The sequence below is a fragment of the Larimichthys crocea genome, chromosome VI, assembly GCF_000972845.2.
Source record: "Larimichthys crocea isolate SSNF chromosome VI, L_crocea_2.0, whole genome shotgun sequence".
Classification (NCBI taxonomy): Eukaryota; Metazoa; Chordata; class Actinopteri; family Sciaenidae; genus Larimichthys; species Larimichthys crocea.
Genome location: NC_040016.1, coordinates 25,628,498 through 25,645,035, shown reverse-complemented (window position 1 = coordinate 25,645,035; position 16,538 = coordinate 25,628,498). Strand labels below are relative to the sequence as shown.

Genomic DNA, 16,538 nt, shown 5'->3' with positions numbered 1-16,538 from the left:
TGTCACATGTTCCACTGTCCAATGAGTGTTCTGTCAACGTTCTCCAGACGTTTCTCAACATTAGTTTAATGTCATCATGATATTGGAATAAGAACATTAAAGTCAAACATCAGGTAAGTTGAATTAATAAAAATATGAAACCTTTTATGAAACGTCAGATTAACGTTCAGTAAGAAGTTTTTTAATGTTTAAAATAAAAATCATGACTTAATTTACGTAAGTGAGTCTTTCGTTCACTCAGTTCACATTTAAAGAACTTTAATTAAACATTAAATTAACAAACATTAATTTAACATTAAACAAAGTGTTTGATTTGTGGAGGTCGTGCTTTTATTCTGAAGTAAATGGCCGGAAGCGTCTAGCTAGCTTCACGGAAGCGGAAGAGCGGTGTGTCACTTCCAGGAAACAAACGGTACCGATCATTGATCTTCGGTTCGGTTCAGTTCGGTTCGGTTCAGTCGCTCGGTGTCGGTCAGCGCGTCTCTCTCGACATCAAGCCGCAGCCCGGAGGCCTCGGAGCGGACTCGGAGCTGCTGCTGTTAGCCTAGCCTGGTTAGTTAGCTCAGTTTGATCCGATCCGGACCGGGTCGGCGCCGTCTGAGCCATGGGAGCCCACCGCAGCGAGGGAGGCCGGGACTGGCTGGAGCAGGACGGCCCGGAGCAGCCGGAACAGAGCCCGGTACGGAGCTGCAGCTAACTTAGCTTAGCACGGAACACGTCATGTTGTCGTCACAGGCCTTTTATGGTCATATGTTATGACGTCATATTGTGCTGTGCGAGACAAACACTGGTGTGTGTGTGTGTGTGTGTGTGTGTGTGTGTGTGTGTGTGTAGAAGCCGTGGAACGTGATGATCAAACACAGACAGATTCACAGACGAGGCCGCCGCTCACACATGACAGTCAGGTCAGTGCTCACTGGTTCACCTGGTTCACCTGGTTAACCGTGTTAACCTGGTTAACACGGTTAACCGTCACTTTAGATTCTTACCAAAGTCTTTGTACAGGTGTTGACATGTTAGCACGGGTAACAGGTAAATATTTAAATCCTCTGCACGTTTAAATTTATCTCCGGCATGGTTACTATGGTTACTGTTATAGGTTAATTTTGATGTATGTTTGATGTATGTTTGATGTCTGCATGCTGCCGTGTGTGTGCAGCTACACGGATCCTCAGGTGTCCATGGACCTGCTGAGGGCGGTGCTTCAGCCCAGCTTCAATGATGACATCATGGCTGTGTTCAGGAAGTACCAGAAGGTCAGAGGTCACAGTGTGTGTGGGGGTGTGAACAGGTGTGTGGACAGATGTAGAAAGGTGTGTGAAGAGACGTATAGACAGGTGTGAACAGGTGTTGTCATCGTTCTTTTCACAGTTCTTTGAGAAAGCAGCGGAGAACGTGAAGGAGAACGTTGGCGATGACGTTCAAACTGATCAGCTGATCCGAGAGGCCTGCAGGAATGTTCTGGAACACGTGAGATCACCTTCTTCACTTCCTGTCTGACCTCATGACCTTTGACCTCAGCTGTCTCATTCTGTTACCATGGTTTCCTCTGACAGGCCAAACAGCTGTTTCCAGAGGGGGAGGTGAAGAGAGCGGGGTCAGAGGTCGCCATCAAGGTAGGAATGAACTAATCAGAACAACCCAGAACTCATTGTAACCTGATCCGGTTCTGATCTGGTTATTTGTGTCCTGTCAGAGGTCCAGACCTGTGGATGAGGACTACTGCCAGAGAGGAAGCCCCCTCCTCAAGAAGGTACGCCTGTGACCTCACAGACAGAGAGACAGACAGGTGACAGACAGACAGACAGACAGACAGGTATTGTATAATCACCTGTCCTTGTGTCTTCAGAGGAGGACTCGTCCAGGTTCGGCGGCTGTCTCTTCTGATCGACCCCACACCTTCTCCAATCAGTGAGTATGAGACAGGTATCAGATAACATCACTGTTCAGGTAGATGACATCACCTGTACCTGCTTCTTCCTCAGAGTGAAGCTCAAGTCTGAACCCATCAAGAGAGAAGGACCAAAGGTGAGTCAGGATCCACACAGGTGTGTTCTACCTGCACTCTGAACATTGTGGTTACTTCCTGTCAGCTTGTTATGATGTTTGAATGTCATAAACTTTAACATGACATGTGTTTGTGATTGTGAGTCTGGAGGTGAACACCTGTGATCGGATTATTACATCAACAGACCCATCAGAGCCATCAACAATTAATGTGTTTGTGTTTCAGTGGAACCCGTCCAGACTGAACGACGGCAGCACGTTTGTTCTTGGCTCAAGAGCCAACAAGTGAGTCAACACGCAAACATCATGTAAACATCATGTAAACACGCACACATCATGTAAACACGTAAACATCATGTAAACATCATGTAGACACACAAATTTCACGTAAACATCATGTAAACACGTAAACATCATGTAAACATCATGTAGACACACAAATTTCACGTAAACATATGTAAACACGCACACATCATGTAAACATCATGTAAACACGCACACATCATGTAAACACGTAAACATCATGTAAACATCATGTAAACATCATGTAAACACGTAAACATCATGTAAACATCATGTAGACACACAAACTTCATGTAAACATCATGTAAACACGTAAACATCATGTAAACATCATGTAGACACAAACTTCATGTAAACACGTAAACATCATGTAAACTTCATGTAGACACACAAACTTAATGTAAACTTCATGTAGACACAGAAACATCATGTAAACACGTAGACACACAAATATGTAAACACGTAAACATCATGTAGACACACAAACTTCATGTAAACTTCATGTAGACACACAAACTTCATGTAAACTTCATGTAGACACAGAAACATCATGTAAACACATAGACACACAAATATGTAAACACGTAAACATCATGTAGACACACAAACTTCATGCAAACTTCATGTAGACACACAAACATCATGTAAACACACAAACATGTAAACATCATGTAGACACACAAACTTTATGTAAACACACAAACATGTAAACATCATGTAGACACACAAACTTTATGTAAACACAAACATGTAAACATCATGCAGACACACAAACTTTATGTAAACATCATGTAAACACAAACTTTATGTAAACATCATGTAAACACAAACATGTAAACATCATGTAGACACACAAACTTTATGTAAACACAAACATGTAAACATCATGCAGACACACAAACTTTATGTAAACATTATGTAAACACAAACATGTAAACATCATGTAGACACACAAACTTTATGTAAACACAAACATGTAAACATCATGCAGACACACAAACTTTATGTAAACATTATGTAAACACAAACATGTAAACATCATGTAGACACACAAACTTTATGTAAACACAAACATGTAAACATCATGCAGACACACAAACTTTATGTAAACATTATGTAAACACAAACATGTAAACATCATGTAGACACACAAACTTTATGTAAACACAAACATGTAAACATCATGCAGACACACAAACTTTATGTAAACATTATGTAAACACAAACATGTAAACATCATGTAGACACACAAACTTTATGTAAACACAAACATGTAAACATCATGCAGACACACAAACTTTATGTAAACATCATGTAAACACAAACATGTAAACATCATGTAGACACACAAACTTTATGTAAACACAAACATGTAAACATCATGCAGACACACAAACTTTATGTAAACATTATGTAAACACAAACATGTAAACATCATGTAGACACACAAACTTTATGTAAACACAAACATGTAAACATCATGCAGACACACAAACTTTATGTAAACATTATGTAAACACAAACATGTAAACATCATGTAGACACACAAACTTTATGTAAACACAAACATGTAAACATCATGCAGACACACAAACTTTATGTAAACATTATGTAAACACAAACATGTAAACATCATGTAGACACACAAACCTCATGTAAACATCATGTAAACACAAACATACACACCTCATGTAGACACACAAACTTCATGTAAACACGTAAATGTCATGAGAACACGTAAACACCATGAAAACAACATGCAAACCTGCTTTGAACACGACAGTCTGGACCTTTTAAACTGAAGTTAGTCAACGTGTTCTGTTGTGATGTCACTATGCAGGGCACTAGGGATGGGCGGGACCCGAGGACGCATCTACATCAAACATGCTGATCTGTTTAAGGTGATGACACACACAGACACCTGAATGTTCCTTAAATGAGCAGAGACACATGAACGTGTGTGTGTGTGTGTGTGCGTATCAGTATGCAGCAGATGCGAAGGATAAGCAGTGGTTGGCAGAGAGACATCACATGAGAGCGACAGGAGGGAAGATGGTGAGAGCAATACAGTGTCATAAACACCAGATATGATTGCACCTAAATGCACCATGTGACATCTGTGTGTGTGTTTGATCAGGCCTACCTGCTGATCGAGGAGGACATTCAGGATCTGTCTCGCAGTGATGAATATAAGTGAGTACGATATCACCTCCTCTGTCTCCACAGGGGTGTCTGTCTGTGGTTGCCATGGTAACCGAACTCTGTGTGTGTTCAGGGACTGTCCGGACGTCCGGATGGACGAGTTGAAGCCGTTCTCAGTTCCTCTGTGGATGGTGGAGAAGATGCAGCGAGCCATGGAGGCTCAGAGAGACGCTGACCTCTGATCCCCCAACATGTGACCATCAGCCTCTCATCTGATTGGCTGCTTCTATTTTTTATTTGACTGTTTGTAGAAAAATGCAATAAAACTTCTAAAACGATGTTTTTGTCTCCAATCACTGCAACATTACGCCGTTACGTTACATGTCGTGTGTTACGCGCCATCACACTTCAACATTGTTGAACATTGTCTCCTTGGTAACTGCTGAATGTCAAAGGTTGGTTGCATGTACCTCTGCTTTCCCGCCCTTTAGGTTCAAGTTCTCTGAACATTACATCACACACAGCCTGCAGGTTTGTGACATCACACTTTATTTATAAAAATAAACCAATCATCGAACACAAACAGCTACAGACAGGAAGTGACATCAGGGAGCGGCACGTCACTCGATCCCTTCCTGTTTGTCCTTGATGGCGACTCTGAAGCGTTCCTCGAGCAGAGAGAGCTCGCTGATGAGGTCAGTGATGGCGTTAGTGAACGCTTCCTGTAAACACAGAACATGACATCACTTCCTGTCACAATCAAATGCTGATGACATTCCTTGTTACACACTGTTACAGTGTGTGTGTTACCTGTGGGCTGTAGTCAGGTGTGTGTGTGTGTGTGTGTTACCGGTGAGCTGTAGTCAGGTGTGTGTGTGTTACCTGTGGGCTGTAGTCAGGTGTGTGTGTTACCTGTGGGCTGTAGTCAGGGGTGTGTGTGTGTGTGTGTTACCTGTGGGCTGTAGTCAGGGGTGTGTGTGTTACCTGTGGGCTGTAGTCAGGTGTGTGTGTGTGTTACCTGTGGGCTGTAGTCAGGTGTGTGTGTGTGTTACCTGTGGGCTGTAGTCAGGTGTGTGTGTGTGTTACCTGTGGGCTGTAGTCAGGTGTGAGTGTGTGTGTTACCTGTGGGCTGTAGTCAGGTGTGTGTGTGTTACCTGTGGGCTGTAGTCAGGTGTGTGTGTGTGTGTTACCTGTGGGCTGTAGTCAGGTGTGTGGGTTACCTGTGGGCTGTAGTCAGGTGTGAGTGTGTGTGTGTGTGTTACCTGTGGGCTGTAGTCAGGTGTGTGTGTGTGTTACCTGTGGGCTGTAGTCAGGTGTGGTCTGCACTCTGATGACGATCTTGTGTTCCAGAGGATGAGGAACTTTATAACCGGCAAACAGAACTTGAGGATCCTTCAACAGCTGACTGACACACACAGAGGAAGTAAACAATCAGCTCACTCTTATTTTGAAAATCAAGGTCCAACAGTGTCAGTGACAGTGTTAGCTGCGTTAGCCCCGTGTTAGCATGTTAGCTGCGTTAGCCCCGTGTTAGCTGCATTAGCCCCGTGTTAGCATGTTAGCTGCGTTAGCCCCGTGTTAGCTGCGTTAGCCCCGTATTAGCATGTTAGCTGCGTTAGCCCCGTGTTAGCTGCGTTAACCCCGTGTTAGCATGTTAGCTGCGTTAGCCCCGTGTTAGCATGTTAGCCCCATGTTAGCTGCGTTAGCCCCGTGTTTGCATGTTAGCCCCGTGTTTGCATGTTAGCTGCGTTAGCCCCGTGTTTGCATGTTAGCTACGTTAGCCCCGTGTTTGCTGCGTTAGCCCCGTGTTAGCATGATAGCTGCGTTAGCCCCGTGTTTGCATGTTAGCTACGTTAGCCCCGTGTTTGCTGCGTTAGCCCCGTGTTAGCATGATAGCTACGTTAGCCCCGTGTTTGCATGTTAGCTACGTTAGCCCCGTGTTTGCATGTTAGCTACGTTAGCCCCGTGTTTGCTACGTTAGCCCCGTGTTTGCATGTTAGCTGCGTTAGCCCCGTGTTAGCATGTTAGCCCCGTGTTAGCATGTTAGCTGCGTTAGCCCCGTGTTTGCATGTTAGCTGCGTTAGCCCCGTGTTTGCATGTTAACAGCGTTAGCCCCATGTTAGCATGTTAACTGCGTTAGCCCCATGTTAGCATGTTAGCTGCGTTAGCCCCGTGTTAGCATGTTAGCCCCGTGTTTGCATGTTAGCTACGTTCGCCCCGTGTTAGCATGTTAACTGCGTTAGCCCCATGTTAGCATGTTAACTGCGTTAGCCCCGTGTTTGCATGTTAACTGCGTTAGCCCCGTGTTAGCATGTTAACTGCGTTAGCCCCGTGTTTGCATGTTAACTGCGTTAGCCCCGTGTTAGCATGTTAGCTGCGTTAGCCCCGTGTTAGCATGTTAGCTGCGTTAGCCCCTTACGCTCGGATGATGTTGCCCAGCGTGTGGTCCTCCTTGTTCAGGGTGAACAAACAGGCATTCGGGACCTTGGTGTCTTTGGTGATGCTGATCTTTTTCTCTCCTTCAAACAAAAGAAACGACTCGAAGGCGGGAGGCGCGTTCATCTTCACGACCTGCGCGCGAGCACAGACAACAGGAAACACCTTTCAAAACAAAACGACCGACTCTTGTTTTGTTGACTGGCGGACTGCTGCCGCCCGCAGGCCGGAGGCTGAACCGGAGCACAGCGGCACTGCTCCATGAGATCACCACAATAAAGTACGTCAGCTTTTATTTTGACAGTCTGCTGCTTCCTGCAGGAGAAACTAAATCAAAGATCTGAAACTACAGAAGCTTCAAAGATTTCAACAAGTTTGAACTCAGGGATGACATCACAGCGTAGCCCCGCCTCCTGCAGACAGGTCATCAACGCATGGCGTTTAAACGATGAGTCGACTGACTTTAAAGTTTAATGAGTGCGGAGTCAGCATGTGTTGAATTAAGAACTTTATTGATACATCAGGATGAACAAACATAAAAATATTCACAAAACAGGACAACAAACCACAGAAGAAAAAAAAATAAAAATAAAAAATAAATGAGCTGCTTCACTTCTGGAAGGTCGAGTGTAGATGAGCTTTGAAGGCTGCAAGACAAACTGCTGTTAGACTACAACTCCCATCAGCCCCTGCTGCACTCAGACTACAGAACATTTAAAAAAAACATTTAAACTTTATTGTTCTCACCTTCCTGGTCATCCCATAGTTCAGCAGCAGCCGTGTTCAGAGGACTCTCGTTATTCGGCTCTGAAACAAAGTTTGAGCTCGTCAAGTTTAATTAAACAGCTTTGTAATGTTCAGTCTCTGTCCACAGTCTGAAGTCAAACTTTATTTCATGTGTGATGTCAGAGTGACGCCACTTCATGACACCAGAGTGATCTTCTGATGATTTCAAGTGAAACATCTTTCCTCAAGACATCACAGGGAGGAGACAGTCTCAGTCTGGGTCTCAGGGTCCGGTCGGTCCAGTTACCTCCCAGCAGGCTCTGGATGGACAGCAGGATGGAGCGGACGTCGTACAGCGCCGACCACTTGTCCTTCAGGATGTCGAGGCAGATGAATCCCTGCTCGTCCACGTTAGGATGAAAACACGGCGTCACAAACTTCACACGGGGAGCTTGGTACGGATAACCAGCTGGGAAGTCCAGAGACAGCCGGTACCTGAGCCCATCATACACCTGAGGGAGAGAGACAGGTCAAAGACAGGCAGTACCTAAACCCGTCGTACACCAGAGAGAGAGAGACAGGCATTTGTCATACCGTCCCCTGAGCTCCATCGATGGTTCCGATCCATTTGAAAAGATTATCTGATTCTGGAAACGCTGAAATCCCCTTATCACCTGACATCTGTGAGAGAGAGACAGGTCAGAGAGAGAGAGAGACAGGTCAGAGAGAGAGAGAGAGAGAGACAGGTCAGAGAGATAGAGGTCAGACACAGAGAGAGAGCCAGACAGGTCAGAGAGAGAGGTCAGACAGACAGCAGCTGCTCTGGTACCAGTCGTCTTTAAACCCAGAGGTTCTGTGTCGCTCATTGGGTCAGACCCCTCCCGCCTGTCTGTCTGGTTACCGTGGTGACCAGTGGTTGGATATGAACTCACCATCAGAGTCATGAGTTCCTGCTGTAACCTGCAGAGAGACAGACAGAGAGACAGACAGACAGTGAGACTCCCAGAGAGGACACGTCAAGTGTTCAGTTTGTTCATACAGAGGTCTCGCCCGGGAATCGAACCGGTGACCTGCTGATTGGTTCAGCAGCTGATTAACAGTCATTGTTTCATGTCATGGTGGTCTCGTTGGTACCGTCAGGTCCAGCAGAACAAACTGAGCAGTCTGGACCGGTGCCGAGTCTCTCACCGTTTGGAGACCGAGCCTCGGGCCGCGCTACCGCCGCTCTCGCTGCCCTTCAGAGCAGCCGCGGAGGAAGCTGCTGCCGCTGCAGGATCCATGTTCTGAGAGGCCATGAGAGCTGACGGGCCGGTTCTGAAGGTCCAGGTACTGCTGGAGACCGACACAGAGAGAGAGACAGGTGATCAGAGGGTCAGACAGACACCGAGAGAGAGAGACAGGTGATCAGAGGGTCAGACAGACACCGAGAGAGAGAGACAGGTGATCAGAGGGTCAGACAGACACCGAGAGAGAGAGACATGTGATCAGAGGGTCAGACAGACACAGAGAGAGAGAGACAGGTGATCAGAGGGTCAGACAGACACAGAGAGAGAGAGACAGGTGATCAGAGGGTCAGACAGACAGAGAGAGACAGGTGATCAGAGGGTCAGACAGACAGAGAGAGACAGGTGATCAGAGGGTCAGACAGGCAGAGACAGGCAGCTGTCTGTCTCGTTAGCTAACAGCAGCTGCATGTTACCGGATGTGCTGATGACGTATTTAGCCGGTAAACGGCAGCTGTCCGGCAGCACCGGGTCAGAGCAGCCCGTTACCCGGTGAAGGAGCTTCTGTTCCCGGGTCAGAGCAGCCCGTTACCCGGTGAAGGAGCTTCTGTTCCCGGGTCAGAGCAGCCCGTTACCCGGTGAAGGAGCTTCTGTTCCCGGGTCAGAGCAGCCCGTTACCCGGTGAAGGAGCTTCTGTTCCCGGGTCAGAGCAGCCCGTTACCCGGTGAAGGAGCTTCTGTTCCCGGGTCAGAGCAGCCCGTTACCCGGTGAAGGAGCTTCTGTTCCCGGGTCAGAGCAGCCCGTTACCCGGTGAAGGAGCTTCTGTTCCCGGGTCAGAGCAGCCCGTTACCCGGTGAAGGAGCTTCTGTTCCCGGGTCAGAGCAGCCCGTTACCCGGTGAAGGAGCTTCTGTTCCCGGCAGCTCGTTTAGCTCGATGCTAACGGTAGTAGCACTGTTAGCATTAGCTGAGCCGGCTAAGTGACCGTTAGCTCCGTTAGCCTGTTAGCTCCGTTAGCCTGTTAGCTCCGTTAGCCTCTGCCCGCTGACCGACATGAACACAGGTATCCTCCCGGTAACCGGACCTACCTGCGGGGCTCGCGGGGTGTCGGTGTGTCCGCGCGGAGCTCTGATTCAAACTGAACTCTCTCCCGCCCCCCGGTTTAAACAGGCGCGTCCTCACACGCACAGCCAATCAACGCCTAGCGTTCAAAAACAAACCACCTGCCGCTGACCAATCAGAGGGCCGCGGGCGGAAGGAACCGCGATGTGATTGGACAGCAGGGACGTCGGAGACGCGACGAATCGACCAAATTGTGACGTGACAGAGTTGAGACAAACGTTCAAAAACAAATAAATAAAATATTTCACTCAAATTTTAATGTTAAAATATTAATTAATTTATGTTGATTTAATGAGTTTTCATGAGTGAAACTTCAGGAGGAGCCCTGCCCTCACCTGTCTGCTGTCTGAAGGTAGCAGCACACAGGTAACAGGTACATAGTTACACAGGTAACAGTTACACAGGTAACAGGTACATAGGTAACAAGTACACAGGTAACGGGTACATAGTTACATAGGTAACAAGTACACAGGTAACAGGTACATAGTTACACAGGTAACAGGTACATAGGTAACACGTACACAGGTAACAGGTACATAGTTACACAGGTACACAGGTAACAAGTACACAGGTAACAAGTACACAGGTAACAGGTACATAGGTACACAGGTAACAAGTACACAGGTAACAGGTACAAAGGTAACAGGTACATAGGTACACAGGTAACAGGTACATAGGTACACAGGTACATAGGTACACAGGTACACAGGTAACAGGTACATAGGTACACAGGTAACAGGTACATAGGTACCCAGGTAACAGGTACACAGGTAACAGGCACAAAGGTAACAGGTACAAAGGTAACAGTTACATAGGTACACAGGTAACAGGTACATAGGTACACAGGTAACAGGTACACAGGTAACAGGTACAAAGGTAACAGGTACATAGGTCACACTGGACAATAAACACCTGGACTGGTCCACCTACAAGAAGGGCCTGAGCCGGCTTCACTTCCTGAGGACGCTCAGTGTGTAATCTTTATGGAGCTCTATCAACAGAAATGGAATATAATATGTATAACTATGTTGTTAGTGCTCTATAGTCGCCCTGAAATAAGTCGTTATGTTTGTATTACTTTAGATTTTTATTCTTATGTACATATACTGCGGGTCCCCCTACACAGAGGCTGACTTTGTTGTGTTGTGTTAGTCTAAGAAGTTATATTCAGACAAATGAAGAAACACATTTATTATTTAGCACAAGAAGGGCCCAGTGAGCAGGAGTCTGTGCATCGAAGAGAAAACATGAAGAAGAAAAACTCAATCAGGACTGAGGACGGCAGAAAGCACGATAAACATCACATGGACTTTCTCTCATGGATATCACTGATGACAGATTAATCTGAAGCTGACGTCAGTCTGACACAGAGATGATGTTTGACAGTGCTGGTGGAAAATGTTTATTTAGTATAACTAAATGATGAAATGTAAACCCGGTGCAGTGCACAGCTTTGTCTGCTTTCTCAGCTCTTATACAGAAACCGTGCAGTGTTTTTGTTTTAGTGCTGTTTCTACCATCACACGTGTTACTATAGATAACAGTTTGTAGGCTGACCAGTGTCTGATCAACGTGTCTGCATGATGTCATCATGATATTTATATAATTAATTAGTAATGTCGCTGACGTTTCCCAGGCACTTTATAGCAACGCATCAAACTACAGAGCAACATTACAGTAACATTGTAATGTAAAGCACAGAGCTGCTATGACGTGGGCAGAATACTTTAGTCAAAGCATACTGACAATAAGTTAATATATATTATATATGTGTGTGTGTGTGTGTGTGTGTGTGATTGATTGAAATTTGTGTAGTTTCAGAAGCAGTTTCAGAAGGCTGCAGGCTTCCTGCAGCTGCTGATTTGTTACTTAGTTACTGCTCATAGAACTGAAAACTGTTTTTAATATTTTATAGAAACATATTTTAGTAATATTTTTCTGTGTTCTGTGATTTATGGAAACTAGACTTCACTGTTTGGTCAGACACGATGTCGGTCAGATTATAATAACTTTACATGAAGTTTACAGACATACCTCCGTCACTGCTCTTCAGTTAGGTCTCCACCTCCTCCTCCTGCGCTGGTGTCACTGCATCCCCGACGGCTGACCTCTTCACCTGGACACTTTGCACCGTATCCTCCCCTGGGTCTCCCAGGTGGCTTAGCCCTGATAATATATTTGTTTATTAGCTTTACGCCGCTAATGTCTTGTACCTGAGGGGAGGGCCGTGCACGCTAATGTTGCGTTCCTTCACAATCGGAAATTACAGAATCTAGCAACAGCAATTCTTACGCATTGCTCCTTTGATGTCTGCAACAAGATGCTGCAGATGTTCTATCAGTCTGTTGTGGTGAGCACTATCTTCTTTGCTGCGGTGTCCTGGGGTTCAGGCATCAAGGCAAAGGACGCCAACAGACTGAACAAACTCATCAGAAAGCAGAGTCTGTTGTCGGCTCTAAGCTTGTCACCCTGGAGGAGGTGATGGAGGAGAGGATGCTGGCAAAACTGCTATCATGGACAATCTCTCTCACCCCTCCACAAAACACTGGAAAAGCTAAAGAGCAGCTTCAGCAACAGACTCATCCGACCTGCTGCTCTGAGGAACGATACAGGAAATAAGACTTTACAACTCATCTGCCTCTGTCAGAGCCACTATCACAAAACTGCACTAAACCTACCTGTCACCTTTGCACTGTGTACCCTGTATACTTCACAACTGTTGTTGTTAACTGTTGTTAACAATAATCTACAGTATCAATCTACATCAACATTTAAACATTTCAGTCTGAACCTGCATACAGCTTCTAAACACAAGTATGTCCTGGATTGTCACAATAAAAGCACACACTCCTCACATGATGTCATATCTGTACCTCGACGACCTGCTGCCTTTAGCTTTTTAGCTCAGTTAGGAGCTCGCCGTCCTGTTAGCCCTCTGCTAGCCGTGAGGAGGGAAGCTGAAGAAGAACTCACAGCAGCCATAAAGTTTGTAACATTTATTAAATCCGATGCCTACAGTATTGTCAGGTGTGTCACACAGGTAAGATCACAGTGATGTTGACAGCACTCCTCTACCCGACACAGCCCAGTCCACAGCACGGCGGCTGGCAGCAGGTGGCCATCTTGTTGTTGGAGACAACCTCGACCTCCATCAGGTCCTCCAGGCTGTCATCTGACTCCTCCAGTTCACCACGAGCTTCAGCCCACGCCGGCTGGGTTGCTTCCACTGACCAAAATGCAACAGGAACCTGCAGAACATGAAGACCCTCCCCTCAGGTACAAGACACTTACCTCAGTACAAGACACTGCCCTCAGGTACAAGGCACTCCTCTCAGGTATACGACCCTCCCCTCAGGTACACGGCCCTCCCCTCAGGTATACAACACTCCCCTCAGGTACAAGACACTCTCCTCAGGTATAAGACACTGCCCTCAGGTACACGGCCCTCCCCTCAGGTACAAGACACTCCTCTCAGGTATACGACCCTCCCCTCAGGTACAAGACACTCTCCTCAGGTATAAGACACTCCCCTCAGGTATAAGGCACTCTCCTCAAGTACAAGGCACGCCCCTCAGGTATACGACCCTCCCCTCAGGTATGTGACACTCCCATGAGGTATGTGACACTCCCATCAGGTATAACACCTGCTTTAAATATTTGGATCAGGTGGGTCTCTTTGGTTCTGACTCACCCTCAGTTGCATCTCACTCAGCATTGCCTCCAGTCCTGTGATGTGATTGGTCAGATCAGGGCTTGGTTCCTCCTCTAAAGTGATCCACGGCGCCTGGACTGAAGCCACTCGAGCTGCCACGCCCACCATGCCATCAATACATCCTGAAGAGAGACAGACAGGTAAGAGAGACAGACCAGTTCTCCCATCTTAAAGGGTTTTTTAAAAAGGAGGTACTTAGAGGAGGTTGGTGAGGGAGAAGGTGAGGGACAGGTAGGAAGCTAAGGTGTCACAGGGCTCAGCCAATCACAGAGCCTTCTGACAGCTTACCTGTGTTGACCAGTGAGCGTCTGTCGTAGCGCTGAGTCAGAGGGAACCGTCCAATCAAATCAGAGGCCTTACGGAGGTCAGACAGGAAGTTTTCTAATGCAGACAGGAAGACAACCCACAGACGCTCTGATACCTGTCTGTCCTCCACACCTGAGGGGGCAGAGTCACAGTCTGACAGCAGATGTACCAGACGCTGGGACAGACCTGCAGGCAGACAGACAGGTGAGAGACAGACAGGTGAGACAGACAGGTGAACCACAGACAGGTGAGACAGACAGGTGCAGGTCTTTGTACCGCTGCAGATTCGCTGTGCGAGCGCTCTCGTCTCGTCCATCTCGTCTCGCAGGAAGCTGCCATCTGCTGAGCTGCCGAGTGACGCTGCCAGCTGCTGGAAACAGGAAGTGACCCGACTGAGAGCTTCCTGAGCACGCTCACACTCACCCTGCTGCCGCCGCCGTGCCGCTAACTCATCCACCGATCGACGCCAGCGACTCATGATGTGCTCGCCCACCTGCTGGGGAGGACGGACAGGTGAGGACAGACAAGTTCATATAAAGTCACAAACTGAATAAACATTTTTAAATTAAACTTACTTCAATTTATATACAAATATTTAATAAACTAGTTTAATCAAGATTTAAATAATTAACTTAATGGTCCAGCTTTTCTCATTAATGTCGCATTAACCTAAAATTTATCAGTAAATAATTATCATGACGAATCAACTTAAACTGTCGTCATGTTAAATAAAATATTTGAATGTTAAATATTAGTCTTCGGTCTTTGTTCTTTGGTCTTTAGTCCTCAGTCTTTGTTCTTTAGTCCTCAGTCTTTGTTCTTTGGTCTTTAGTCCTCAGTCTTTGTTCTTTGTTCTTTAGCCTTCAGTCTTTGTTCTTTGTTCTTCAGTCTTTGTTCTTTAGTCTTCAGTCTTTGTTCTTTAGTCCTCAGTCTTTGTTCTTTGGTCTTCAGTCTTTGTTCTTTAGTCTTCAGTCTTTGTTCTTTAGTCCTCAGTCTTTGTTCTTTGGTCTTTAGCCCTCAGTCTTTGTTCTTTGTTCTTTAGTCCTCAGTCTTTGTTCTTTGGTCTTTAGTCCTCAGTCTTTGTTCTTTAGTCCTCAGTCTTTGTTCTTTGGTCTTCAGTCCTCAGTCTCTGTTCTTTAATCCTCAGTCTTTGTTCTTTGGTCTTCAGTCCTCAGTCTTTGTTCTTTAGTCCTCAGTCTTTGTTCTTTGGTCTTTAGCCCTCAGTCTTTGTTGACGTTGGTCTCTGAGCGCTTCGTCTCTCTCTTCTTTGATAAAAATGTTTTGTTGATAAATTTGAATGAAATCAGAGAACAGTGATTAAAAAAACAAACTACATTAAAATCCCTTTCAGAACCTTTAAAGAGCGTTGACAGAACGTTTTAAAGTGTTAATCATCAGTGAGTCTTACCTGCTGCTGATCACGACTACATCCACCTTCCACTTCTTCTTCTGTGGTGGAGGACCGCTCACGTTTCTATAAACACTTCTTCTCTGGGGACAGTTGTGTTTTTTAATTAACACTCAGGGACCAGGTGAGACCAGCTGAGACCGGCTCTCAGGGGACTTTATTCTACCCTCTGCTCTACCTCACAGGCAAAGCTCTGTGTCAGGGACTCACCTGTCCAGGTAAACTGCGTCATGTCAGGGTTATTTATAGACAGAAGGACATGTCCCGGAAAAACAGACATCACGTTAGAGAGGTTTGTAAGTGTTGATCATTGAACAGATTCAGACTCATGACAGGTGATCACAGGTGTGCACAGGTGATCACAGGTGTCAGTTCTCAGGTGGTCAGTGTCAGGTGACAGATCTCTGGTCTGTCGGTTTGATCACAAAGCTGATTTATATTAATTTATTTGTTTATATTTAAAACAGCTGATTATTATTAGCTCACATCACTTCCTGTTTACAGTTTTATCACAAACAAATGGAGCCAATCATCCACATGCTCCGCCCACTTCACAAACAGGAAGTGACACATCAGCTGATCATCAGATGTCACCTGATCCTCATCAGCGAATAATCAAACTTAAAGAGACAGTGCAACATTTATTCAGTCATCTTGTGTTAGCCTAGCTTAGCACAAAGACTTTGTGCTAAGCTAGGCTAACAGTTTCCCTCTGCTCCCAGTCTTTGTGCTAAGCTAGTTCAGATGAAATGAGAGCCTCAGCTGTATGACAGTGTTAGTAACTCATCAGTTCAGACCATGAATGAGACCAGACTCAGGTTCTATGGTTCTGTGGACCGGGCCTTGCGGTTCTTCCTCTGATGGCTCCAAACATCTTCACTGTTAGCTGTTAGCAAATGCTGAGCAACAGCTGTAGTTAGCTCAGTTAGCTGTGTAGCTTGTGGTCTTGGACCCGGGCTCTTTAGCGCCCCCCGCCGCTCTTAGCTCCCAGTCTGGGTCTGGGTCCACCAACAGCAACCACAAGCTGCACGGCTTCCTGTCCGTCAGGAAACTCATTCTCCACAACCTGCTGTGGAGTGGGTGTGGCTTAATCTAAGTACATGGTAAAAGCTGATTGGATCATTTGACAGCAGCTTCTCTGATTGGCCCACAGGT

General features: G+C 46.1%; 4 protein-coding genes across 7 annotated transcripts; 1 reads left to right on the top strand and 3 right to left on the bottom strand.

Annotated features, from left to right (window-relative positions):
* The first annotated feature begins 321 nt into the window (after positions 1-321).
* LOC104933137 (deoxynucleotidyltransferase terminal-interacting protein 1) lies at positions 322-4,790 on the top strand. The gene is made up of 13 exons (XM_010748516.3): positions 322-679; positions 835-905; positions 1,160-1,256; positions 1,372-1,470; positions 1,557-1,616; positions 1,697-1,753; positions 1,850-1,911; positions 1,986-2,028; positions 2,234-2,292; positions 4,151-4,211; positions 4,294-4,365; positions 4,448-4,503; positions 4,586-4,790. The coding sequence occupies exons 1-13, from the start codon at positions 605-607 to the stop codon at positions 4,692-4,694; spliced, it is 921 nt and encodes a 306-aa protein (XP_010746818.3). The 5' UTR covers positions 322-604; the 3' UTR covers positions 4,695-4,790.
* A 188-nt stretch (positions 4,791-4,978) lies between these two features.
* Positions 4,979-7,086, bottom strand: polr2j (RNA polymerase II subunit J). Its single transcript, XM_010748515.3, has 3 exons — positions 6,872-7,086; positions 5,749-5,857; positions 4,979-5,174 (listed from the first exon to the last, which is right to left on the bottom strand). Exons 1-3 carry the CDS (start codon positions 7,012-7,014, stop codon positions 5,073-5,075), a joined length of 354 nt encoding a protein of 117 aa, XP_010746817.1. The 5' UTR covers positions 7,015-7,086; the 3' UTR covers positions 4,979-5,072.
* A 293-nt stretch (positions 7,087-7,379) lies between these two features.
* On the bottom strand, positions 7,380-10,074 carry LOC104933135 (ubiquitin-conjugating enzyme E2C). 3 transcript variants are annotated; one of them, XM_019265224.2, is made up of 7 exons: positions 9,924-10,074; positions 8,803-8,946; positions 8,547-8,574; positions 8,209-8,295; positions 7,922-8,126; positions 7,636-7,695; positions 7,380-7,535 (listed from the first exon to the last, which is right to left on the bottom strand). In XM_019265224.2, exons 2-7 carry the CDS (start codon positions 8,907-8,909, stop codon positions 7,498-7,500), a joined length of 525 nt encoding a protein of 174 aa, XP_019120769.1. In that variant the 5' UTR covers positions 8,910-8,946; positions 9,924-10,074; the 3' UTR covers positions 7,380-7,497. The 3 variants fall into 3 exon arrangements, with proteins under 3 accessions (XP_019120769.1, XP_019120770.1, XP_019120771.1); XM_019265225.2 differs by having other exon boundaries at positions 8,803-8,943; positions 9,924-10,055; XM_019265226.2 differs by lacking the exon at positions 9,924-10,074 and adding an exon at positions 9,314-9,704.
* Positions 10,075-12,938: 2,864 nt separating this feature from the next.
* Positions 12,939-15,491, bottom strand: LOC104933130 (regulator of G-protein signaling 9-binding protein). Of its 2 annotated transcripts, none has more exons than XM_019265220.2 (5): positions 15,384-15,491; positions 14,252-14,471; positions 13,958-14,161; positions 13,649-13,791; positions 12,939-13,205 (listed from the first exon to the last, which is right to left on the bottom strand). In XM_019265220.2, the coding sequence occupies exons 2-5, from the start codon at positions 14,451-14,453 to the stop codon at positions 13,029-13,031; spliced, it is 726 nt and encodes a 241-aa protein (XP_019120765.1). In that variant the 5' UTR covers positions 14,454-14,471; positions 15,384-15,491; the 3' UTR covers positions 12,939-13,028. The 2 variants fall into 2 exon arrangements, with proteins under 2 accessions (XP_019120765.1, XP_010746808.1); XM_010748506.3 differs by having other exon boundaries at positions 14,252-14,468; positions 15,384-15,487.
* Between the last annotated feature and the right edge of the window lie 1,047 nt (positions 15,492-16,538).